Genomic DNA, 27,005 nt, shown 5'->3' with positions numbered 1-27,005 from the left:
AACTTGCTTATCCCCTCTTTTAAGGGGTTTGTCCACAAAAGATACTTATGGCATATCCATATTTGATAGAGACTGTTCCCACCTTTGGGCTTCACATTTATCAGTAATAAAAACCTAGGCCCTACCTTCCAACGAAAGAGTGAAATCCGTATTGTCCTCACTGGATGGATTTTACAAAAACAGTGTAGGTCTCTGACCTTTGATATTTCCATAACCCCTATAAAATAAATGGGAGTTACAGAAACAACATGGCTCCTTGTTCTGCGCTGTTTCCATATGTACCATTCACATTTAGGGAGGTACGCTGTAAAACCCAACCATTGCAGACAATCTGGATTTCACAGATATCTCATGGATTTCTTTTGTGGAAGATCCCTTATAGGAGATAAGCATGCCTGGATAGCTGTTCACACCATACATGCGTATGGGGAGATTCATGGATATTTCTAATAAACTGGTTATTTTTACACGTCATAAAGTGTATATAATTTTCTTTAGGTCACGGGAATCGCGACTTATATTGACTTTCCCATGTCCAACATTCAATCTGATTTGCAGTAATGATAATATAATAATTTTTTTGCCTCCGTAGCCTTGGTGAATACAGTATAAATAAAATGCAATATTTTTTCAGTCGATGGTATCTTCCCATGACTGTGAAATAAATGAAATTAGGAAAAGTCTAAGTGAATCTTATTTATAACACATGTAAAGCCCACAATCTGAATTTCCCCGGTGGATTAGCCTGTGCAAGCAGAGCCATGGCCACTGGGCAGCTGTACTGTAAAGGCCCGTGTCTATACAGACGCTATTTACTAGGAAAGAGTCTGGACAGAATGGGACGTCGGGAGAAGATTGGACTCAGTGTGTATGACCGTATGCCTGTATATGACAATATATATGCCCAGTGTATATGACTGCATATAGTGGTCATAGGTATAGGAAAGAAGTAATACGAGTTTGTATTAAAAAAAAACTTCCTAACCAAAAAGTTATCATCATCAAACAATATATAACAAGTTGTAAATGATCACCCCAGTCTTTAGGACATATAGATTTAAAGTTTGCTATAAAATAATAGCAGCTTTTGTATCGCTGTCAGTGCACAATAAATGTATGGGCAGGATATGTGTGGGATGGCTTTAAGGAATGTCAGAGCCAAGGAACAAAAACTCCCATCAGCTGCTGACATGAAAATGTCGACTTCATACCAAGACAGAATGAGCAGCCAGTTGTGACCGTGACTGACACTAAGTCATATATAATGAACGGTGCTGTGACACTTACACCTGCTCAGAGTGACATAGCAAAGTGAGAGACAGACAGTCTAACAGGCTTAGCCATAATGGACACAGTGGCCTTATTCTTAGTGTTATTCATTTTTTACTTGGACAGAAATTGACCCCTCCACACACCAACGCCGCCATGCTAGTGGTGGCCCCCACTGGTCTCACATTAGGTGCCAAACAGCCATGTGACCAAATTACTGGCCTTAGTAGTATGCATGGCATGTGGCCACCAAGACCAATGACTGGACCATAAGAGGAGCCCTGCTAGAGTGGTGGGGATTCAATAAAGTATAGGGTCTTTTAATGTTATTTTATGAGGAAATTGTTGACTTGAAGGGCCCCTTCACACGGCATAAGCGCACCTCTCATTTAGACCTGTACACGCGAGCGCTTCAAAACACATCCTATTCACTTCAATGGAAGCACGCTTAAAGCCGGCTTTAAGCGTTCTCCCATTGAAGTGAATGGGATGTGTTTTGAAGCGCCCGCGTGTACGGGTCTAAATGAGCGGCGCGCTTACACCATGTGAAGGGGCCCTAAGAAGATAAATTAGGTATATCTTAGCTTGTATTTCATTGTTCCCTTGGTTTTCTGTAAAAGGGAACATAATAAACCCTGCGCTCTTCAGTTTCTAGTGTGACATCCCAGCTATGTGAATCCCAAGATAGCTTGGAAATGCCAACAAAAATCACCTATTTATAAAGAAATTCTCCTTCAGGCAGGTAACACGTGAACAATTCTGACAGCTAAAGTGCATGCCAGATTATTAGAATGGATTAACACACAACACAGATACTTCTGCAAGACAGTGAAGATCTTTATCCATGTGTCCATGAAGATGTAAATTGAAGACAAGCTGCATAACTTCACAAAGAAAGCTGACATAAGCTAAAATGACATAAGATTAGACATAAACATCCCTGAATTATAGGATTACAGTCCATGGAGGCCCCCAGTAAACTTCAATGTGGAACATGAGAGCTTCATTCTACAGCCACCAGTCCTGGTCATAAATTGTGACATGTAGGGAAGACCTCTGGGAACTGACCCCTAGAGCAAAGAGACAAGAAGGTCTCATCTTTCCTCATTGACTTTCCTTGGGCAGTTCACAGACAGCTAAAAATAGGCCATAAACAGTATGCGTATATTCAGTGCACCATAGAGTAGTGTACAAGTGTTTTAGGCAGGTGTGGGAGAAATGCTCTTAAGTAAGATAGAAGAAATCGAAATCCCATCAATATTTGGTGTGACCTTTAGATGAAGAGTCCTGGAAGTGATGATATGACCCTGCCGAGCCTTGATCTCAACATCATCCAGAATATCTGGGATTACATGAAGAGACAGAAGGATTGGAACAAGTCTACATCCACACAAGATCTGTGCTTAGTTCACCAAGATGTTTGGAACAACCTCCTTGCCAAGTTCCTTCAAAAACTGTCTGCAAGAACTGATGGAAAGGAAAGGGCAAAGGTCACACTGAATATTGATGAGATTTAGATTTCTCTTTTCGGCATTCGCTTCATTTTGTTAATCGACAGAAATAAATCATTAACGCTTCTATAGTGAATGTATTCTTACTTTGCAGCATTTTTTCACACCTGTCTAAAACCTTTGCATAGCACTGTATATTGTCTGTGACCCATGCTCAGTGCACCACATAAATACTAAAGCTTAGAGTGCACCATATAAGGCCGAAGTTCAGTGCACCCTACATGGTATGTGGCCTGCCCCAGACTGTGTAGGATCTGCTTTCTGCATTGCATTAAGGCATTGTTAAAGGAGTTGAAGTGCATATAGACAACTATCATGCTAACTGAATTCTTAACTTAAAAAAGTCTAAAATAATAAAGCGAATACTAGTCTCTTTACTGATCCTGCACGGCTGCTTCCCTGTCCCATGCTAGTCTCTGTATCCTGGCATCTCGAGATTTCACATGGATATGTAACTGCTGCAGCACAAGCCACTAAGGTCATGGCTTCCCTGCTCCTACTGAGGTTACTAATTCCCAGGTCCCTTGCCAGTCTTTGTGTCCTGACCTTTAAGGACAACATTTTTGACATTGACATGTGACTTGACATGTCACATCTTCATGTCAAAACGTCATTAATGGAGGCCAAGATACACAAACCAGCAGGGGACCTGATGGACCAGGAGAAGTGAAGAATTACTAGGTGTTATGTTGAAACATTCTGAGGCCTGGTTTCAGTTCAGGGGGGCCTGGTTGGGGACCCCCCGAACAGAAACATAATCCACAAAAAAAAAGCGGTTACCTTAGGAAACCTGTGGACCCCATAGACTATAATAGTTTCCACAAGAAGAGGGCGAAAAATGTGGAGAGAAAAGCGCTGTTTGCTGCGCTTTTCTCTCCATGGAGAGGCAAACGGAATGCCCATACAGAGAACGGGCGCAGATGCGAACCGAGCCTGAGGTGTTCCAAATTTATAGGGACTGGACATTTCTTTTAAAGCAGCTAGAACGTTACGAACAAACAGACTGGAAAAAACACAGTTTAGAGAAAAACATACAAAAAAGTTAATACTATGAACATAAAAGTTTTTTTTTTCAGCATGACATGTCTGTGTTTCATCAGTTTAAAGTCTTTAGGTTTACAATTAGAAGTTCTTGACAGACCGGATATAAAGTTCTTCAATGTATATTGATTCTTGAGATTTAACAAGAGTGAGGATAGACTTCATCCTGTGCACAAAGAATGCTTGTATTTGTCTTTAGAACAATGTTCTCTTTTCCTTCCCCGGATCAAATAAAGAACGTTTTTATGTATTTAAGGGATTCCCACCACAGGTATTCATTGTATATTCATAAGTGGCATATTCAGGAATAGGTAGGGGTCTCATATCTACAATTTACCACCTACTGACAGAAGAAAGAAAACATGTGGTGCACCATAGGGTAGAAAGCTCAATCCAGGTCACTGACATGGAGAGCCAAGGGAGTGTTCACCTTCTGAAGTCGTGTAACAATTGGGACAACACTTCTATATATACAAGGGTATATTGTCATTGGCTGATTGGATGGGCTTATGGGCTAAACCACATTTGGGAGAACCCTGTCACGCCAGGGGAGGAGACCATGCAGATTGAATGGAGGGGTCTCCATAAACAAGTCTATGGGTGCTGCCAAAAACATCCAAGCAAGCGTGTCAAGCGCCTCCAGGATGCAGTAGGGGGCAGTAGTCTATTTACCTGAGAAAATTAGTTGTGAGTCCTGACTATACTACAAAACCCTATGGCTAAAAAGCAATATGCCATTATACTGAATGCATATACTTGCATTAAAATGACTGAAGTGGACCTGTGTCATGTAATGTAACACAGGAACGTAATGGTCCCATAGAAGGTCAGCACTCATACTCTAATGTAGCTTTATCTGCACAGGAAACAGGAGAGTGTCTGTGCAAATACAATAAGAGGCCGGACTGAACCGCTCAGATTAGAGTAAATGCTTCAAGGACTCTATTACTGCTTCTAGTAATCTATTATTATATACAGAGGCTCCTAGAGATACCATTGGGGTCCTCCATAAAGGGGTATTCACATCACAATTCAGCTCCTTTTTAGCTACTTGAGGTAAATATTTGAAACAAAAATAACTAAAAGTTTCAGTATATTGTATGTGGAATGCTAGCCCTTAAAGGGATATACACGGATAAAGACTTTCAGCCATGTACTCGCTGCAATGGATAAGCACACCTACATGCTGGTTCCCTGCTGGACCGTTTTAGAGCTTTTTGTTCATCTGTAGGAAGCCAAAAATCTCGCAGCTCAATATCTTCTGCAGAGGCTCTGACTCTTGGTCATGTGACCTTCCTCAGGTACTGCAGCAGGGTTGGTCATGTGACCTTCTACAGGTCCTACACAGGGTTGGTCATGTGACTGTCCTCAGGTACTGCAGAAGGGTTGGTCATGTGACCTTCCTCAGGTCCTATACAGGGTTGGTCATGTGACCTTCCTCAGGTTCTGCAGAAGGGTTGGTCATGTGACCTTCCTCAGGTTCTGCAGCAGGGTTGGTCATGTGACCTTCCTCGGGTCCTGCAGCAGGGTTGATCATGTGACCTTCCTCAGGTCCTGCAGCAGGATTGGTCATGTGACCTTCCTCAGATCCTGCAGCAGGGTTGGTCATGTGACCTTCCTCAGGTCCAGTAGCAGGGTTGGTCATGTGACCTTCCTCGGGTCCTGCAGCAGGGTTGATCATGTGACCTTCCTCAGGTCCAGTAGCAGGGTTGGTCATGTGACCTTCCTCGGGTCCTGCAGCAGGGTTGATCATGTGACCTTCCTCAGGTCCTGCAGCAGGGTTGGTCATGTGACCTTCCTCAGGTCCAGTAGCAGAGTTGCTCATGTGACCTTCCTCAGGTTCTGCAGCAGGGTTGGTCATGTGACCTTCCTCAGGTCCTGCAGTAGGGTTGGTCATGTAATGAAGAGTCGGAACATCTGCAGAGGAGCTGGATTAGAAGATTTCTACCTCTCTGCAGAAGTATAAATAGCTCAGAATCAGGATATTGGGGAATGGGATGTATATTAATAAATGTTCTTATCTACTAAAGCAGGTTCGCTACTGAAAGGTTTTATTCCCCACAAAATCCCTTTGAGGGAGTCTGTCATCACGAAACTCAGTATTAAACTAACTACAGTGCACTGTAGAGGACATTATGCTGAGAACCATCACACCTTCAGATAGTCCCATAGAGGTACCTGAACACAGATCCATTGGAGGCTCGGACACACCGCACTGCACTTGAGTTACAATTGCATATTTATTCAGGCTAAGGCCCTACGTTGTAGAACACAGCGAAAAAACTGTGACAGAAACATCACTTTTTTTTTGCTGAATTTTTATCAGCAGGTTTTCTTTCCTTATTAAACCTAAAATTGCAGGAAAAAAAATCCGCTGTAGAAAAGCTACATTTTCCAAAATGCCCGGATCTTTGAAAATCGCAGCAAAAAATGTTTTGCAAAACTCAGCTTTTCTACGGCGGATTTTTTTTTCCGTAATGTGAGATTTTGGCTAGTTTCATCAATATTCACCTTGTAGGTGCTGTAAAATGCAGCGTTTTCTGCTATGACATATCCACAGCGGCAAAAACGCTGCATTTTCGTAACGTGGGCCTTTAGCCTTAGTAATACATTTTCGAGAGTAATAATAGACGATTTAAGTTTCCTAAGAAAAGTTACTTTAGGGTTGTTTTTTTTAATGCAGTACAAGTATTTCCCAGGATAGACTCGTCCGTAGAGCTGACAGGTCCTCTTTAAGAAGATCAGCAATCAATTCCCGAGCACAGTATGTAATGGCAAAGTCATCCCCATGACACATAATATATACATGGCGCTTATAATCAAATGTGTCTTTGCTGCTACCGGACCAGTTGTAACATGCGAGCACTTACAGCTGGATAATGTGCACAGGACTCAGCCAATGCTTACTTCAGCAGTTTTACCTAACAACAGAGTTAACAAGCATTCCTTCCCCGCTCCCACGTCAAGCTAATCGAGAATAAAATGCTATTTGTTATCTGGCTGCGCCATTGCCTAAGAAACATACCAGGAGAGAATGAATCACCCGCTGCACTGTCTATGCCAGGCTGGCATTCACTTTAAAGAGGAATCTCGAAAAGGAGCAAAGATCATGTATTAAAAGACTAGTCGTACATGCGATCAAAAGACAAGCCATCAATCTATGTCTTATTTATCTTAATACGGCCTAACTGCAAGATAACTCGCTTAAAGAAGCACTCTCACAAAAAATGTTATACTGTGGTCTGTTATTAGATATATCTGTGAGTTTTCCACCTCTTCTGGTCCTCAGCTACGTCATGTGACCTGCGATAAGACTCTCCCACTGACACAGCGTCTTGTGCATGGACAGGAAGTCACTTCTTCTGTTCTTTCCTATGGGAATTCCATTGAGGTTCCCATAGGAATGAAACTGATTTCCTGTCCATACAAAGGACCCAGCATCTGTTGGGTAGATATTTGGAGGCAAAAAAGTTTTTCAGTCCATGAATAATTAACATCCTGACATAAGCAAACGCCTGTACTTAATTCAGTCTTCCATCGCTTCTTACACCATACTTGGCAATTTTTAGAAACTGCGTTCGTGGAAGTGTTACAGGGATAACAAATTCATAAATATTCACCGTCGTGATTTTGTGGAGGTCTCTTACACCATCACCAAATAGTCTGCCGAAGAGGAGGCGAAACGTCAGAATCAGAAGACAGAAGTGGCACTAGAATCAATGATGACATTGCGCTCTGACAGGTTATAAAATGAAGATCAGTAGGGTCCGCATTAGGGACCCCTGCAGATCATCTGTGTGAGCCAGTAGTGGTGCTGCTGTAAAATGTAAGGTTCTGTGAAAAGGCTGCTGTGCTCATGCCATCGCTGCATTCTCTTCAAACAGTTGATCGAACCCCTTTGATCTTCAATTGGTGATCTATTTTAGGAAGAGAGGTCCTTTCCAATACTTTGCATCATGTAATAGGTCCTGCATTACTGTTTCTGCTGCAGTTAGAATTTTTCCTCTAGTCCCCACCATTCCTGAGCAATCTGTGCTGTTAGCCTAAGCATCTAATATGCTAATTAGATTCTGCTGTCTGGAGTTTGGTTTTGGGCTGGAGCAGACATTTGGAGAATACGTATCCGATGGTAGGGAGTCTAATACTGAGTGCTGAAACTAACAGCATCAATTGCTCAGGAATGGAGGGCATTAGAGAAAAAATTACAACTGAATTGTAACCTTTCCATTTGGAGGAGAGCTAGTTTGCACCCTTAAAAATTAACCGTTTCTGAAATACAGATTTTACTTTCCAACATCTGTATGTAAGCAAACGCAAACTGTTTATACAGCCGTGGCCCCAAGATCTGAACCTAGGGTCCTAATTGGTATAGCAAATAACTTACAGACTCTTGCCAAATTTCAGATCAATGCTAGTTGCTAAAAGTAAAGAACCCTTTCTAGTAGGTTCCTTGGCCATAATAGCTTATACAGCCTCTCTAATAATTCAGTCCCCAAGGGCTGATCCATTACTGCAGCTGCAGGGTATGTTTTGGTTCACCAATGGATAAGGGACATATCTATGGCATAAAATGTTTTTACAGTCTCGAGATGTTATAAGACTATTGAAATTGTTGTTACTTCATGTATTATTTCTAGACAAAAAAGAAAGAGAGGAAACAATAACAATACATTTTCCTGACTACGGAGATCATGACAAGGAGAAGTAAGTGCCCCCACTGAGTCCTCATCGCAGCTGCAGAATTTCTATGACAAACCCGGAAAATATGTTTATTCTTTTACTATGATCAAAGATAACTCATTTCCGTATCTTCAAATGTTCCTTCTGGGGAAATAAATGATACACCCAATATCTTATTACTGGTTAATATTTCATACAATTTAGAATTTTTTTTTTTTTTTAAATGACTAATTAAAAAATTACTTTGAAACATTTTGACTAACCTCTTGTATATACATGAAAGGTCATCATTCTGTTCAATGAACATAGATAGGTCTTAAAGCCATAATTGGCATATGGCACATAACTTTTATGTTGGTCAAGAATAATAGTTCATGGAGAGCACGGTGGCCCAGTGGTTAGCACTAGAGATGAGCGAATAGTATTCGAAACTCTAGTTTCGAATACCTCGCTCCATAGGAATGAATGGAAGCTGCCGGCGCGCTGTTGCTGTTCGGCCGCTCCCATTCGAGGTATTCAAAACTATGTTTCGAATACTATTCGAATCAACTCTAGTTAGCACTGATGCCTTGAAACGCTGGAGTCCTCTGTTCGAATTGAGGCAAGGACAAGGAGTTTGTATGGTCCACCTATGTCTGTGTGGGTTTCCTCCCAAAGACTATAGATTGTGAGTCCTAAACGGGATAGTGTTGACAATATCTGTAAAGTGCTATGGAATGTGATGGGGTTAAATACATAAAAATAGATTTAGCATTCTATATATGCTCCTTTAATAGGACCTTTAACCACCAACGCAATACATCTGTCAATAGTCGTCATTCCATTGATTCTGGCACAGTTGGAATTTTTTCTCTAGCCCCCACCATTCCTGAGCAATCATTTCCGGTAGTTTTGGCACAATTATATTCTTTCTACTATCAGGAAGGCGGTCCGGGTCTGGAGGGGACAGTCTGGAACCGCCCACCTGACAGCAGAGGGCATAACTGTGCTGAAACTACCAGAAAGAATTGCTCAGGAATGGTGGGGGCAAGAGAAAAAATTCCAACAGAACCAGAATCGGTGGAGCAGAGCCTATTGAAGAATAAAAAGAGGTGTAGTTGGTGGAGGTGCTTAAGTTTCCTATATACCTTGCATAGCTATCAGCCATGAGAAATTTGCAGGTTATCTTTTGTGAAAAAGATGGTTTTGGAAAGTTAATACCATTATAACAATTTTTAGAGCCACTGACAAATGATGAACATTTCCATCAATACAGTCGTCCTACATATACTGCCATCTTTAATTGAACTTTGATTATAGCCAAGACTATGAGGTAGGGTTGCACAGTCAGGGCCAATTTTGGCCGAAATTGATCAAAAAGTTACCGACTCCGACTTCAAAATAATATGAATATTTTTAATTCTAATTATATGATGCCAATAAATGCATAATGTTTTGTATGTAATGAATTTTTATCAATAACAAAACAATTTTATCAAATATCGGTGTTGTATTTTCACTAGGCAAATCGGCACGATCAGAAATCACTAATTTTACGACTTCATGGATACAGGTCCTCATTCTGTGGAACTATTTCACCAATTAACATTTCCTTCATGTATTTTGGCTTTTTACATCCCACCATCTTAAAAAACCATGATCTCATAGCAACCTAAAATCTTTCAAAGGGACTGAATGGGGAGTTTGGGAAGAAGACCAGGACATTGCCAAAGCTGACTCAAACCCAGCCAACCATTTTTAGGTCATTGTTACATGGCTATTTTGTAGAGGCAACAATTCACAACATGCCCATGCAAGCACTTGCATTTCAGAAATCTGGAACTCTGCTCTTGTATTTGTGGTAGACAAGTTTCAGATAACATTGCATACAAACCTCAGTCCAGCACATTCCAGTACAAAATAAAAGGGACACAACTTAAAGCCGAGTCACAATGTCAGTATTGTGTAAGTAGCCTCCATTAACAATACTAGTCAAAATTTCCCAGCACCGTAGGATGTTATTGAGAAGCTTCTAAGGCTTAAAGCAGAAACTCTCAGACTGTATGTAGATGGTGGTGGCGTGTCCATATTAAATGGTCCGACAGGGGGTCTAAGGGCTCATACTTACAAAGTAGCATAGATCACTAGCATACTTCTAGCTTGGGCCATTATATCCACGGTTTGGAGTCTTGGGACAGGATTGGCAGCCATAATATGTATATTATAAATGTATAGATTCCAACTTTCTGGGTGTGGCCATAAGGGGACTATACACAACAGATGAATGCTAACCCAAACAGCAGATTTCAGTGGGATAGGGTGAATATATGTGGGGATATCAGCGTATTGTCTTTGTTCTATTAAAAATACATGCACTCTCTGCTGTGTTTATGCATGGCAGGGAAGAGAGAATGTCAGAAGGAACAGTTGTCTTAGGCTTGCCATACAATATGGATTGACTACCCATCAACTGTAGCCATCGACTGGCAGACATTCCTTCTCACCCAAAAAAAGACAAGTATAAGGAGCGGGGAGTAAACTTGGCATACACATTACATTGACACTTCCCGAATCTGCCAATTTCAGCAGGGTCAGCTGGCTATCTATTTATATGGTGGACTCTTAATTCATCCCCCATTGCAGACGTAAGAGGAGATAAGGATCATGCAGTTGGATTTCAACATGTGTGATTCTTTTCTTCTCGGGAATATAAATCACTATCAGACATGGCCTACACTCCTCCTTTGTTGAATGCATCAAGACTTGGCCAAGACAAGTGTGCATGTATCTGGGGCAGATAGAAGGGCTAGCTGTTGATTGAAAGAACAATAGCTGGACAATTATCAAATTTATATAACCAGCTTATTCTGCCGCCTCCAGAGAACAAATGATTGGGCATACTGAAATCCAACAGCCTAATCCATCTCTATCCACACATCCGTCATCGAAAGGTCTAAATACACATAAAATGGTTAGCAAGTCGCAGTAAAACTAGCGTGGTCCAGCTGACACAAATCTAATGTGTAGGCCCATCTTTAGAATGAGAAGTATTTGTGTCATTTCCAGCACTTTCTTTAAAGTGACTCCAAGGCCGAAGCTTCACCTTAAGCTGATTATCCAGACAATGGCACTTTGTGGCCTTCACAGACAGTATTTTCACATGTATTTCATGCCATGTGCTAACCTCTTCTTAGCCCCGTAGTCCTGACCCCTAGTCTCATTCCCAAGAACTGAAATCTCTTGTAAGAGAACCGAGTACATGCACTAGGGTCATTTCACCTGCTTTAATATAACTTTTGTCTCAGAGACCAGACAGACTTGTGATTTACCCGGCAACCAAATAAACAAAGGCACCATTCATCGCAAGGACAATGTCAGCCTTTTCCATCATGTAGAGGGAACTGAATGAAGATTATTAGCACATTGGGGCTTATTGGGATAGATGAACCCTTAGAATTTTATTTAACGCTCACTCACCACAGATAAATGACTCAGAGACCGACTTAGAATAGAAAGAGCAGATTGTAATCCTTAGAAGGGAGCCTTGGATTGCTAGGATACAGATCAAAACTTTCCACTACAAGAAAAAATATATATTTCATAAAAATAAAAATGAGGTCATCTATCTATCCATTTATGTATCCATCTCTCTGTCTATCTCTCTATCTATCCGTCCATCTATCTACTCAAATAAAAAGATCTATAAAACTCATATAATACTACACATAAAATATCTAAACATAAATCATGGCCTGAAATAATAATGGTGGGATTTATCAAAACACTACGTGGGAATAAAATAGTCACTTGTCCTACAATAGGTAAAGTTGGTAGGTCATGGGGGTGAACACCACCTCTGCCATATTCAGTTACGACACAAAAATGATTGCGCCTAGATTTGCACTTAGACCCAGGGGCGTCAGGTGGTAAGCACCTATTTTGTTATGAGGCTCAGTCTCACCAAATGGCAAAGAGGACATCGAGACTGGACCTGACCTCTTGGACCCTGACCAATTCAGAACCACTCAAGTGTCACACACTCTTGGTTTGGGTCTGAGTCCTGGGATCACCACTAGAGATGAGCGAGTAGTACTCGATCGAGTAGATATTCGATCGAATACTACGGTATTCGAAATATTCGTACTCGATCGAGTACCACTCGCTGTTCGAATGTAAAAGTTCGATGCAGAACCAGCATTGATTGGCCGAATGCTATACAGTCTCCTACCTTTAGAAGTCTTCTCCGTGCAGCTTTCCCGCGGCGTCTTCCAGCTCTTCATTCACTCTGCCAGGCATCGGCCTGGGCAGAGCCGACTGCGCATGTCCACTTGTAGTGCAGGCATGCGCAGTCGGCTCTGCCCAGGTCCGATGCCTGGCAGAGTGAATTCAGAGCCGGAAGATGCCGCGGGGATGCTGCACGGAGAAGACTTCTCGGAGGATCCAGCCCGACCCTCACTCGTGGACTTGGTAAGTATAATTTGATCGAACGTTGCCTACCCCTGAAACGAGCATTTTCCCCCCATAGACTATAATAGGGTTCGATATTCGATTCGAGTAGTCGGATATTGAGGGGCTACTCGAAACGAATATCGAACCTCAAACATTTTACTGTTCGCTCATCTCTAATCACCACCATTTACTGAAGTATCATGTACCCTTCATTGTTTGTCTACGTATAGTGCCATACATATAAGTGTGGCTAGGTGTGGTACTGCAGCTCAAACTCACTTATTGCCAATTATAAAAAACAAAAAACTTGAGAGTCTTCAGTAGTTGATACCTTTTTTTAATGACTAACTTAATAATGATGACAGATTACAAGCTTTCAGGATAACTCTGATTCCTTCCTCAGGTATACCTGAGGAAGGGATCAGAGTTATCTCGAAAGCTTGTAATCTGTCATCATTATTAAGTTAGTCATTAAAAAAGTTTTTAGTTTTTTTAGATTTTGTACCCACTGGCTAACACAGTACAAAAACATACTTTTTCCTTTATACCCATTGCCAATTATACATTGATGTCATATCCTAAGGATAGGCCAAGGATTAAAAGTACCAACAAACCATTTAAGAAGATCACAGTTAGTACTGTCAATTGTCACTTTTGAAAACATTAAGGGGGTCCAATATTTTCATGACATGTAAACTGCAATAGAGATAGGCATCAGCTTTTAAGTCTAGAGTAAAAAACTATACAAACTACTACCATCGTAAAAGAAACAAAAATAGTTGTATTTGCTTTGTTCTCTCTGAGAAAGCTTCCTTTCCAAGACGCTGTATTGAAATAAGTAGCATTCCAACATCGACTGGGCTTGTCAAGGGTGACCTCAAGAAAGAGAAAGGCCTTAGTCCTAACAGTAGTATATTACAGCTTATCTTTGTGCTAAGTGAGATCAGTAACTAAATCTGTAGTAGCCTAAGAGCGGCTCTGTCATATTGCGAGGAACAAAAGCCTATTTTGATTGAGTTTCTTTGACTTTAGAACAGATTTGACTATTCCCAGGCAGACAACCATTTATCCAATTATCACGGATAGAAATTTAACACCTTTAAGAGTGCCATCCCTATAACTTGACCTTCTCTTTTTATCATGAAGGATACATTCACAGGCCACCATGAGATTAATAAAATATGCCAAAAAACATGGTAACATTTGGCCATATTGGGTTCTCCTAAGTTTCGACAAATTTTACTGAGAGACACAAACCTATCCACGTTTGCCCCTTTTTGAAGCCATCAAGACATTTGACCCAACCAATGAACCCGAAGCAAAAGATTGTATGACAGATCCAGTTTCTTAGGTTATAAGAAATGTCCTGTCACATATACACTAGTAACAATCACGTGGCTTATAATAAGAATGTTGAGAAATCATTTTTAATACTTCAATGAGCAAAAACAAAAGGGATCCAGCTTTAGGACACCCACTGTTCGCAGAATACAGAACGGGACCTTTTCTTCTGACCAGGGTTTGTCCTTTCAAATTCTTTGAGAAGACGTGGTTGGGAAAATGTGTAGCACATTAATATCTAGAGCCCTGTGGAGAGGTCAAGTACTGTTTTTACTTGGCAACAGAGGATATTCAATGATAATAAATTTTAAGTAATTTTAGCCAACAAAGAACATTTAGTCCACTATCGGGAACGTGTGGTCAGTCACCAAGTGTGGGACTATGTACAAGATTACTTCTCAAACAGATAGCAAAAGCCCCGAGTAGATCATTGATTTTAGATCTAAAGTTGCTGTCTTAGGCTTTGACAACAATGTGACAAATCACTATCTCACTGTTTACATTCAATTATCATCTGTCACTCCATAGGATAACAGCCAAATGATCTCCACCAGACATACAAGACAACATTAAAATAAAAATAATATACTATATATCTGTAATAAATATTTTATTGTCATACATCGGTATGAACTTTCTGCCATTACTGAATTTTTTGCAAAATTATTCCATAAGGTTTTCTATTGGAGGTTATACAGTATGTTGGTCCCCAAGGTTGATATCAGGAAACTAATAAAGATAAGACATGAGAACTTGGAAAAGGGGGGAGGGATATGGACAAAATTTTCAGCGACCTCCTTGAGTTTACGAGATAAAAGTGAGACTATCTAAAGGTCTAAAGTCATAAGAGTAGAAGTGGGAAGAATGTAGTAGAATCCAACACTGAGCCCTTTCATACATGAAGTGATACTTGGTTTAGACTAAATTCATATTAGGCAGGATCACCTGAAATGGTAGAGCTCAAGGTAGAGACAGAAGTATGCCTATATAGAATTGCCATGGGCTGCCTTTAAAAAGGCATTTTGGATCCTGACTACCGATGAGCGAGTAGTACTCGATCGAGTAGGTATTCGATCGAATACTACGGTATTCGAAATACTCGTACTCGATCGAGTACCACTCACTATTCGAATATAAAAGTTCGATGCAGAACCAGCATTGATTGACCGAATGCTATACAGTCGGCCAATCAACGCTGGTTCTTCTCCTACCTTTAGAAGTCTTCTCCGTGCAGCGTCCCCGCGGCGTCTTCCGGCTCTGAATTCACTCTGCCAGGCATCGGGCCTGGGCAGAGCCAACTGCGCATGTCTGCTTGTAGTGCGGGCATGCGCAGTCGGCTCTGCCCAGGCCCGATGCCTGGCAGAGTGAATTCAGAGCCGGAAGATGCCGCGGGGACGCTGCAAGGAGAAGACTTCTCGGAGGATCCAGCCCGACCCTCACTCGTGGACTTGGTAAGTATAATTTGATTGAATGTTGCCTACCTCTGAAACGAGCATTTTCCCCCCATAGACTATAATAGGGTTTGATATTTGATTCGAGTAGTCGAATATTGAGGGGCTACTCAAAACGAATATCGAACCTCGAACATTTTACTGTTCGCTCATCTCTCATCCTGACCCAATGTTCCAATATATTATGTTTATCATATCAGGAATAGCATGCTAAAAATGTCTTGAGTAGAAGATCTTCTGATATAATGACCAAAGCAGCTGTCCATTATATAAACTGGAAGATGACTAATGAAAAATGGTCCAATCTCTTGTGAACTCTACAAACAAGCCGCTCATTGTGTGTGGTCCCCATTGTGTCATAATTAAACATTGGCAATTGTCATGGAAACTACAAGAGCAAATTAGTGTTTGTTTTTTTGCATACTAAATTGTAATGTCCTTCTGATTTTCCTAGTTAAGTCCCACAGGCATCTATTAGATCAGTAAAGGAAATCCCATTGCTAAGTACACTAGAATCTGTTTTCTTGTAGTCTAGCAATACATGACTCATGAGATTATTTTAACCCAAAGATGGTGTAAAAAGTTAGAAACTGGCAGACATAGTAGTCTGGTGGCGACACCTGAACACATTTCCCTACAAAGGCATTCATGTGGCAAGTCTTTATCGAATAAAAGAGAGCAGAGCCAAGAATTAGATAGCCAGGCGGAAATATTCTATGAATCAAAGCCAATTTTTAAGGATCTGATTTAGTAGGTTGTAAAAAGCTACAAATCAATAGTTGTTAGCCAATATGGTAAATGAACAGTAGAATTCTATTTAATACAGTTTCTCTATTGCTGATGATAATAAAATGATCAGAATATGGAGGCAATAAGAACAAGGTAGAACATACCAAAAAACTGCAAAAGGTAGGCACTATTGGGTTCATACCGTGCGGTCCCAAATTCATTCCAAAACTATAAAGCAAGGGTGAGGACAGAAGATGGTGTCTGCCATATGCAGGTCCGTGCAAGCGCCGCAATGTGCTCCTATAGTTGGAACTATAGATATTGCAATGTATGGAGAACTGGGCATGTGTTCTAAAGAAAAATAAAGTGGATAAATCAAGAAGTCTTTTTAGTCTAACCCTTCATAGGGACTGAATGTACTATTTCCAAGTCAAAATATCTGTAACCAGGTGATTGCTTCAAGCAGTCGCTGCCTTGTAGAAAGCAGGTAGGGACCCACTTTATGAACTCTAAATGGTAAGGGTTTAGGTGGTGGGAAGCCAAGTATGACTAAACCCAACATTTCAATTTTTGTCTTGAAGTACACTGCCTATCCAATCTTTACGAGATGACTACCTTCATAAAATAAAGCAACGCAGGCTGATCCTGACAGCCAACACACTCATGTTTGGTACTGTCCAAACTCTCTCTTCATGGTAGATGTTGGGTGACAGTCAATGTTGAAGTTTTCATGCCTGATACTTTTGTTCTCAGAGGAGGCCACTGACATAGTCCCCTCTCCCTATTCAAAAAGTGTGCATGCTTATGAAGGAGTCAGAAGGAGTAACTCTCAGTTGATATCTGAAGGTGATGAGTACCTTATGGGTCACCATAGACTTGTAGATGCCACAATTTACATGAATAGGTATTTTCCTCCATATGGATTGTTTTTTCCAAGGACAATCATTCATGTCATGTCGCTGCTCATGTCATGTCATCTGCGTTTGAGTTTCCGTTAGGGGAATCCACTTGGGGACCCCCTGGAACGGAAACCTATATGCATTAAAAAGCGGTTACCTGGGAAACCCATGGACCTCATAGATGATAATAGGGTCCGTGTGGTTTCCACTCGGTGTCCACACAAAACATTTGGAGAGAAAAGTACTGCGAGTAGCACTTTTCTCTCTGCATGTTTCTGAAACCACACGGACCTCATTATAGTCTATGGGGTCCACATATTTCCTGAAGGTAACCGCTTTTTAATGCATATAGGTTTCCATCTTGGGGGCCCCAAGTGGACTCTCCGAATGGCAACCCTAATGCAGATGTGAACCAGGCCTAAATGAAACATTTAGAACCAAGACAAATTTTGAAGGACCAGACATGTTTTGCCTGATGGGACAGATATGGAATTGACTGTTTTCAGTACCGTAGACATTTAACATTGATACCTACAGAAATTAGTTCTGAATTTTGAAACACGAATTAGATATTTACTGAAAAATGTAGACTATGTTTTTGTCCATACTGTATATGGTAGTTTTTTAGTGTCACACGACTGAATAGCTCCTGGCACACATCCAAATCAGAGAGCGCCGACTACATAATGTATTCTAAATATATAACCATGGAGGGACATTTTACCATCTGAGATTGTGTCACATTTTTCTTTTACTTTTATGACAATTTATGCAGATTCCTCAAATAATGGAAAACTTCTGCTAAAAATAAAATAAAACAAATAAATGTGCCTAAAAGGCTGGGAAAAGAACTCAAATTCATTGAAATTGTTAACTATAAATATAAGCCGTAGGGCCGGATCTCTATCTTGGTATGACTCATCTGTCTTGGGGTTCTTAACCTTTTTTTGGATAAGACCCAATAGATGCCTGAGAATCACTTTTTGGAGCCCTGTTTGTTAATAACACACTTCCTTTATCTACATGTAGAGTTTAATGTTGCTCCATGGACCCGAGCCAAAGCAAGTCATTTGTCAGGAAGAGGTGCCATACAATTGCTGGCACTGACAACTTTCCAGGGGGCTTGTTTATCTTTCAATTGTACCAGGGGGTTGTACGTGACAAGCCATCAACAAAGGGCGCCAGTGTCCATTGTCCTTATCTGTAGGATTTTCACTTATAATGTACAGGTAGAGAACATTGAAGGTATTGTGTGGGATTTTATTAAACTTGCCTAAAGCTGGCCATACTTATTAAATAGCTGTTAGACAAACACTGGTTCAGCCGACATCTCTGTCTCTTGATTCTCTTATACACATGCATGCTTGGCTCCTCAGGTAGTGACTTATCTCCTTGACAGATAAAAAAAAAGAATCAGATAGTTGAAATACTTATTTCCCTCAACAACTGCCGTTGGAGAAGAGGTTGGAGAAGAGTCAGCTGGTCTACAGCATATTAGATGGTGGCCTGTCCCAATGAAATTGGTGAATTTGGTCAACGTGGTCCACAGGAACTGGTAAGAGCGGTGATAAACCGTAGGGACAAAAATGTAGCAGTATGTTTTTGGAAATTAGTAGGGTTGAGCGATTGGGATCGGAAATGCGATTGAGCAAATTTCACGATCGGGATAGGCTAGAAAATGATCGGAAATCATATTTTTAAATCTCAAGATCGGCTGAACCCTAAAAGTGACTTTTCTCATAGAGAAGCATTGACTAGGGTTGAGTGATCGGGATCGGGAAAGATCGGATCCCAATCGGCGAGTGAGCAAATTTCATGATCGCGATCGGCTGGAAAATGACCGGAAATCGGATTTTAAAATCGATCCTGAAATCTCAAGATCGGCTCAACCATAGAAATTAGGAGTAAATGGTAGGGCCCAGAAGATCTTCACACAAATGTTAAAAGTGTACACATCCAAGTATTACTGTATTGTCCAATAGTCATTTTATGTAGGATCAATAGATCACAGTTCACATCCTGATCTAGTTTTTCTGAAGTAAAGCAGGTCAACCTTCTTGGTTCTTGCTTTTTATTACCCATCAGGTCTTAGACCTGTCTAGTTATTCCACTCTCTCGTTTGCTCGCTGATCCAAAGTACTTGTTTGTAGATTCTTGATAAGAAAGGTTTTCTCATTGGCCAGATATTTCCCCACACTTCTGACTGCCATATAATGTCTTAGTTATTCATAGGTTTCTCTTTTATACCTCATGCTGTAAATCGGAGTGGATTCTACATGTGAAGTCCATCATTTTTTTAAGGCACAGCTATTAGGTTCTAAGACACCTAACAAGGAGGTCCATCAACTAAGATACCACATTGTAGAGCCAACCAGCACTGAACGGAGAATAGGAAGCTGCCGAGGCATTACAAAAGCCAGACTTAACAAAGACAGATCAAGTAGATGATGCTATTATCTGTATTCCAAACGTCTTCCTTCAGTATGGAGGGGACAGGTTTACAATTCTTCACATTCTTCCCTCCACAGGCCATGTCACAGCCTGTACCTCCTCCAGGAATGCTTACTCAGGAATCCAGCTCGATAATTGCAGATTAACAAAAAAGGAAAAACCACATCAAAAGGGATTCTCAAGTGAGCATATCTGTGTGTGGACTCGATCATTTCCGAAAGTCTTTACCAGCTCTCTCCAATCACACAGGGTGGTTGTGGCTAATAAATATGGGACAAATGACTACACGGCAGAGGTCATAACAAAGACAGTGACTATGGGATTAGTACAGGCTTGGGAAGACTCTGATGTGTTTGGGTTTAATATCCAGCTGCACAACTGGAAGACATAAGACATAACAACCACCTTGAATTAATTCATGCTAATTTAGGGTTTAACAAGACTGATACCTACAAGTAAAGCTGGGAACGGTAATACCTGGGACCAGATAATATGCAAGTCATGACAACCTAATACCATGTTACAATATATACAGCTCTATATAACTCTTCTAGTTATTTTATTAACTCTATCTCATCTTGGAAATAGTTTGTGTCCTACTAGAATTCTTGACGCAGACCCGATTCACATCTGCGTTCGGGTTTCGAGTCCACTTGGGGACCCAAATCTATACGGATAGAAAAGCGATTATCTGGGAAAACACGCGGACCCCATAGATTATACTGGGGTCCACGTAGTTTCAATTCAGTTTCCGCACGACACATGCAGAGAGAAAAGTGCTGCTTGCAGGACTTTTCTCTCCGCATGTTTCATGCGGAAACCGAGCAGAAACCACACAGACCCCATTATAGTCTATGGGGTCTGCATGTTTTCCGGATAACCGCTTTTCTATGCATATAGGTTTCCATTTTGGGGGTCCCCAAGCAGACTTCCCGAATGGAAACCCGAACCCAGATGTGAACCGGGCCTCAGGAAAGGTATTGATTCGCATACTGTACAAGAAAGACCATATCTCTTCACTAGATCAGTCACTAGATATTTGTTTGCCTATTGGGCCTGGTGAAACATCTTACATCAACATCAGACTTCTACTTTTCTCGGAGCACTGCAAGTGTCAGCAACATAACACCTCCTTGGCAAAGGCCGTACCATTTTTTGTGATGTGGGCAAGCCAATATTGTAGCCACTTTTTTAGGGTCGTGACTGGTACGTGAAGTGCAAAATGAGAGAGCCCCAAGCTCGCTCTTCCAGGAGGTCTCCCCACTTTTTGAGAGTGTTGCCATGTGTGACTTGCTAGGTATACATAATAGAGCTATTGAAACTTTATTGATCCATCAGACGTAATTTAATCTAACACAATTACTGGTGTGAATCTCGGTAGGTAGGGGTTGACTCATTTGATGACATTTTGACCTTAGTCCTCCAAAATGGGACACACTCTTACAGAGCTTCTCTCCATTCTGCCTCAAGGGGCCTTTAAAAAGGAGACTGGTGGTTAATAGTCTATATAGGCTAAGGTTATTTCCATGAGGCAACCACTTTAAGGGATAAAGCTGCTGTAAAACCACCTGCATTGAAGTTAAACACCATGCCATCACATATTTCCCTGTGTGGGGTCTACCCTGCCCCTGTGGCTTTATGACTGAGCACATGAGAAGTATTTTGCAGTAAACATAGAATGAAATCCATCAATGAAGCCAGACCGCACAGACGTAACGCACACCAGACAAGCACCCTCTAAGCTAACACTTGCTGCCACTCCTTGGTGTGAATTAAACAGACATTTTACCTTCCCTTCCAGACAACTTGTTTGATGACTAAGCCACTAAAGTTGTCTACTCTTATTATATGCCCTAAATCCACGGATAACTCATAAACTATGATCCGAGGAGAGGACTCCAAATCCTTTGCTTACTCCGTGCTAATTTGGCCTCCTTTCAACCATTTTATAGGTCAGTTTTCTCACATTCAACTGTTTTATGTCGGCAATGTAAAAGATCTTGTTAAAATCAATAGGCCGTATGTTGTTGTACAAGCCTGGTGGCTACGTAAATAGCAATGATTACTTTCCTCCATGTAATGGCAAATGTTCTGGTGCGTATAATTCAGGCAATGATGGAGCTATAATAAGGTGCTCGGAGGTATTTTAGGGACAAGAAGACCTGAAATGTGTAACCTGCAGTGCAAATAGTTTACCAGCAAGATAAGGCCATATAGCCACAAGGTGGTATTCGGAGGATGACCTTCTAAATCTGTGCTGTCCATTCTTCCTGTATCTGTATGACTTAGGCTATAGTCACATTCTTGGCTGTGTCCTGCATGATCAAGTCAATACCATCAGTGATCCATTAACTATCAATGGGAGAGTCAGGTCCGTGAAAATGGAGCTGCGTTTTAAAGTCACCAAACAGTAGAGCATTTTATCATTTTGACAGATCACAAACAGCACTCAGTCAAGAACCTTAGTTCTGGAACCTGGAAACTATTGTTTATTTTTTTTTGCACGGACACAAAGTCGTACATGCAAGACTTTGTGTCTGTGCAAAAAAAACAGTTTCCAGGCGGAGAGGCTGCATATGGACACCGGCAGTTACCTTTAAAAACCAATTCAAATGAATGGGTTTTAAAGCTGACCGCCAGCAAGCTGTCCCCTGTCCGTTTTCCCCAGGGTTTAGGATGGAAACCCCAGGGCGGACAGTGGCAGCAGTGTGAACGCCCCAAAGTCTATTCTTAGCTTTGGATACAAAATTTAAAAAAATCTTCAACAAAAAAATGCTGCGTGTCTGCAACGTGGGGCCTTAGCCTAAGCTTAAAAACAGTCATTTAGTCATGGGAGTGGTGACTGCCCCCAGATTAGACTGGATTTTCATGGTGACAGGTTCACTTTAAATACATTCAATGCATGCACAGATGTAGCAAACTTTAACTTCACACCTAAGATAAACACAACTACATCTGTATATCCATCTAATAGAATCAGGCAACCCATTCCAAAATTGCTAAATTTTGGGTGGCCTGTAACGTAGAATGCTCAATGGCAGTAAAATACTTGTAATTCCTATGAAATAACAATCCTGGAATATATATTCTGTTCCTAGAAATTCCTAGAAATGTAGGAATAAACTGATAACTGGGTGGTACTAGTTGGAGGTGGGTCCCTATGCAATCTAACATTGTGCATGGTGACACCAATTTTACAAAAAGAATGGTAACACCCAGTTGAAAATGTATTCACAACTTTCTAAGAAGAATAACAACAGAGGAACAGCACAATGTAGAGTTACAGAGGAAATTCAAGTATTTACTAAATAACACATATTAGGAGAAGTGATAAGTACAACATGTATATGTAAGGCCCGGTTCACATCTGCGTTCAGATCATTCCATGCAAGAGCACTTTTCTCTCCGCATTTTTCAAGCGGAAATCACACAGACCCCATTATAGTCTATGGGATCTCCAGGTTTCCTTAGGTAACTGGTTTTTTATTCGGATTACGTTTCCGTTTGGGGGGTCCCCAAGCAGAACGGAACAGAAACCCATGGGCAGATGTGAACCTAACTGAAACATTAAGCACAGTAATGTTCACCAACATATGATTCTCACTATTGCAGTTACGGTATATGGCACACAACGTACACAACTTTGTCATTGGCTGCACCTAGCTTAGACATAAAATGGGCCAAATGCAACTAATATAAGTAATCCCAGTCTAAATGTTTTGCTATAGTAAACCAAGGCATATATAGGTAATGTAGCATAATAAATAATACTGCAACAAACCTTATAGAATAGAATATTGCATCGCAGCTAAATATAAAATATATACCTTCACTTCTATTCAAGCCACTATAAAACATGGCCTGTATTTGACTGTCAGGTTTACATGGATTCTTCAGTTTACAAGTCCTCAAAGTGCTTGTGATAATATCCTATTCTGCAGGAAACATTAACCCACCGGCACTGTGACAATCTCAGCACACATCTCTCAGCCCTCTTACTTTACCTGAATCCTTCTCTTCTGCCAAAAAGAATAATCCAGTAACATGACACAATGTAAACTGATTCGACTTCTAGCATTCTAAAGGTGATTTGGTTGAAAAACAGAAGATTCTTCATTATTCCAACCATAGGTACAGTATAGGGGCGGTTATTCAGCAGATTAATATGTATTATCCACTTGGCTAAATATAAAAGTTATTAAATAGCTGACAATTGGGCAGAAAGAATCCATCTGACCAGATCCTTGTTTTGGTATCCAATGCAAAATGTTCACAATTGTGGGTAGATCACTTTGCAACCAGAATGGTTGACCAACAAGAATCTAGTCTCCAAGCCAGGATCAGATATTGAGACAAGTTAGACAACTCCAGCTGCCATTGTGGTACATTATCAGAGACCAACTAAAAACATAGGCCATTTTAGTCTGGCTCTATTCTTGGTCTAACCCATAAAGATGGTGGGAAACCAAAAATAATTTCAATTATAGACTGTGATGTACAGAAATGCCTGCTTAAAATGGAAAGGTATCTACATGCCATCATCATGTCGCAAAGGTATCCAGTTATATACAGTTGAAAAGTGCCACCTATTGGTCAGATTAGAATGATAATGTTTAAAGCGAGCCTTGGTAGACATCACTCATTCAATGGATAGACTTAGCATGGTACAGATCCAGTTTGACCATAAGGAACCAATTGGTCTCCTGGGTGTACCTACACCATTGCAGTGATTTTTTAGTTCATTCTTCCAGCAATACTGACTATGATACTATTTGAGAGCGAAAATCAAATCCCGAACCAGGTTAGAATGGCCGCCTGTAAACTGCTGCTAGAATAGAGCAAATTGCCCATGACCGGGTGTTGCTCTGTACTCGTCCATTACTGCTTAGGGATATAATAAAAGAAAAAGCAAGTAATCCAATCTGTCTACACAGGGCCTTTCACGAGCTAGGATCTCGGCTATGAATGCACATGGAATATCAGGTTTAAGGCGTTATAGGAGCAAGAATAAGCATGTCCCAAACATGTCAGTGACACAATGATGCCGGGTGTATGGATGGCATATTGGCGGTTATCTTAAGATATCATGTAGTCATCGATAAGCTCAATGTCATCATAGACATATCCTCAATGGATACAACCAATAAAGTAAAGCAGCATAGACATAAAAGTGTATAACAAATTCCAGAATTGAAGTTACCACGAGACTTCTCCACCTCTTTGAGAAGACCATTCCCTTATCCAGACCAGGCTGTAACAGATATGTATATTATACATACTGGTCATCTTCTGTAAGAACCCCCACCCTACCCCAAGACCACTTTTTTATAGTTTTGGGTGGTCCTCTGATAGAGGTTTCACTGCACATAGAAGAGCCACATTACATCACTCTAGGTAAAGGAAATCTGCAAATTCAGGATCTATAGATTCAGGATATATGTCATTGACACCCATCTGACAACTGAACACAAAACTTTACCCAGATCATACAAATACACATCGCCTATGACATTTTAACACTTCTTGAACTTGCAACTATGTTGAACTTGTATGTAACTAGATACAAAATACCACAACCAGCGAAACAGGTGAAGTGGTGAGTTTAGCATCGAGGAGAACACAGCAAGGGGGCATCACATGAGTGTCACCCCACCCCCACTACTTCTTTCAATGTCCCACACCATCACCTCCCCTAATCCTTAAATAACTCCTTGAAGTTTCAATGTACTTTACTTCACAAGACATTCAAAAGCAAGAAAAAAAAAGAGAAGAGTCCAGTGAATGAAGAGTTGTTCTCCAGCCTGAGATGTAGGCTAAGGCTCTCCTTACCTTTGTCTTGGCATGAGACCAGAAGGGCCAGATATGCAACACAGAGAAGCGAGAACTCCTTACACCTGCAAGGAGAAAATGTCTTAAACCATGGTGACATGTACAGGGGCATAACATAACCTCATGCCGCTCATAGGGATCATATTAAGTAGGTGGGGGCATAAGACGCAGAACATGGGGCAAGTTGCTGAAGAAGTTCATACAAAGGAGTCTCAACAAGTAGTGCTCAGACATGTAATACAAGGACTTGGGCACAGAGTTGTATGGATGTTACAAGATGCCAGGCAGAGGGCACAGTCTAAGTAGGCACCTGAAAGCTACATCTTCTAATATAGTGGGACATACAATGTAACTTCTTACAGTACAGGTAAATACAGCAATGATCTCTGATACAATTTGATACAATCCTCTTTCCTTATGCATAAGTTGCAGCTTCCTACCTGAGAATCATCTCCAGGGTGTAAGATCAGGGGGTCTTGGAGGAGTCCTGGTGCACCCACACACACTCTTTGCAGTGCACACACTCACTCACACCCGGCTGTGCACTGCTTTGTGATAAGACTGGAGGGTGCAGGGCACCGGAGCTAGAGGCTGCAGGGTCCTAGCGCCCACACTCCTCCTTTCATCTACATAAGGCAGAGCCTATTAGTGCCTGCATTCTTTACACTAGCTGTCAGGATCTGCTTAATAAAACGAGCTGTGAATAGGTCACTAACAAGTATATGTGCAAGATCATTTGTTAGGAAAAAGACTAGCATTGGGTAGCTGATAAAACAAAGCAAAAAGTCAGCAAAGTGAAGTACATTAGTTAAAGGGATTCTACCATTAAAACCCTTTTTTGTGTGGATAAGACGTAGGAATAAGGCTATTCGTCTCTTACCTTTAGATGTGATCTCCGCCGCGTCGTTCGTTAGAAATACCGGTTTTTACCGTTATGCAAATTAGTTCTCTGGCAGCGATGAGCAGGCCCCAGCGCTGGAATTGCGATGGGGGTGTCCCCACTGCTGCTCAAGAACAGGCTCCAGTGACGGCTCTATCTTCGGCTGGATCCTCCCCTTCTTTCGTTGTCTTTCTTCGGCGTCACCTCCGACGCCTGCACAGTTGACTCTGCCAGTGAGACACTAGTAGAGCCCACTGCACATGCCGGCCGGCGGCCATAGTTCCGAGACCGCAATTGCGCGCATGCGCGGTATGTTCCTCGAAGTCTTTGCCGAACTGCTGATACTTACCTGTCTGTACAGACCCTCCGAAGCCTGGATGACTTCACTCGCGCGTCGGAGGGCCGTACAGATCGTACTGAGCAACGTACTGCGCATGTGCGCAATCGCGGCCTCGGAACTATGGCCGCCGGCCGGCATGCGCAGTCGGCTCTACTA

The 27,005-nt window shown here is 41.3% G+C and overlaps 1 protein-coding gene across 1 annotated transcript in view; it reads right to left on the bottom strand.

Moving 5' to 3' along the window:
- The window catches only part of COL18A1 (collagen type XVIII alpha 1 chain), a 116,538-nt gene extending 90,358 nt beyond the window's left edge, over positions 1–26,180 (bottom strand). Inside the window, exons 1-2 of the mRNA XM_075283788.1 lie at positions 26,070–26,180; positions 25,630–25,694 (exon numbers count right to left, since the gene is read on the bottom strand). Coding sequence (XP_075139889.1) covers positions 25,630–25,694; positions 26,070–26,080 — 76 coding nt within the window. The 5' untranslated portion in view covers positions 26,081–26,180. The remainder of the gene's footprint in view (positions 1–25,629; positions 25,695–26,069) is intronic.
- Between the last annotated feature and the right edge of the window lie 825 nt (positions 26,181–27,005).

The sequence above is a fragment of the Leptodactylus fuscus genome, chromosome 8, assembly GCF_031893055.1.
Source record: "Leptodactylus fuscus isolate aLepFus1 chromosome 8, aLepFus1.hap2, whole genome shotgun sequence".
NCBI classification, from domain to species: Eukaryota; Metazoa; Chordata; class Amphibia; order Anura; family Leptodactylidae; genus Leptodactylus; species Leptodactylus fuscus.
This window is presented reverse-complemented; position numbering and strand designations above follow the sequence as displayed.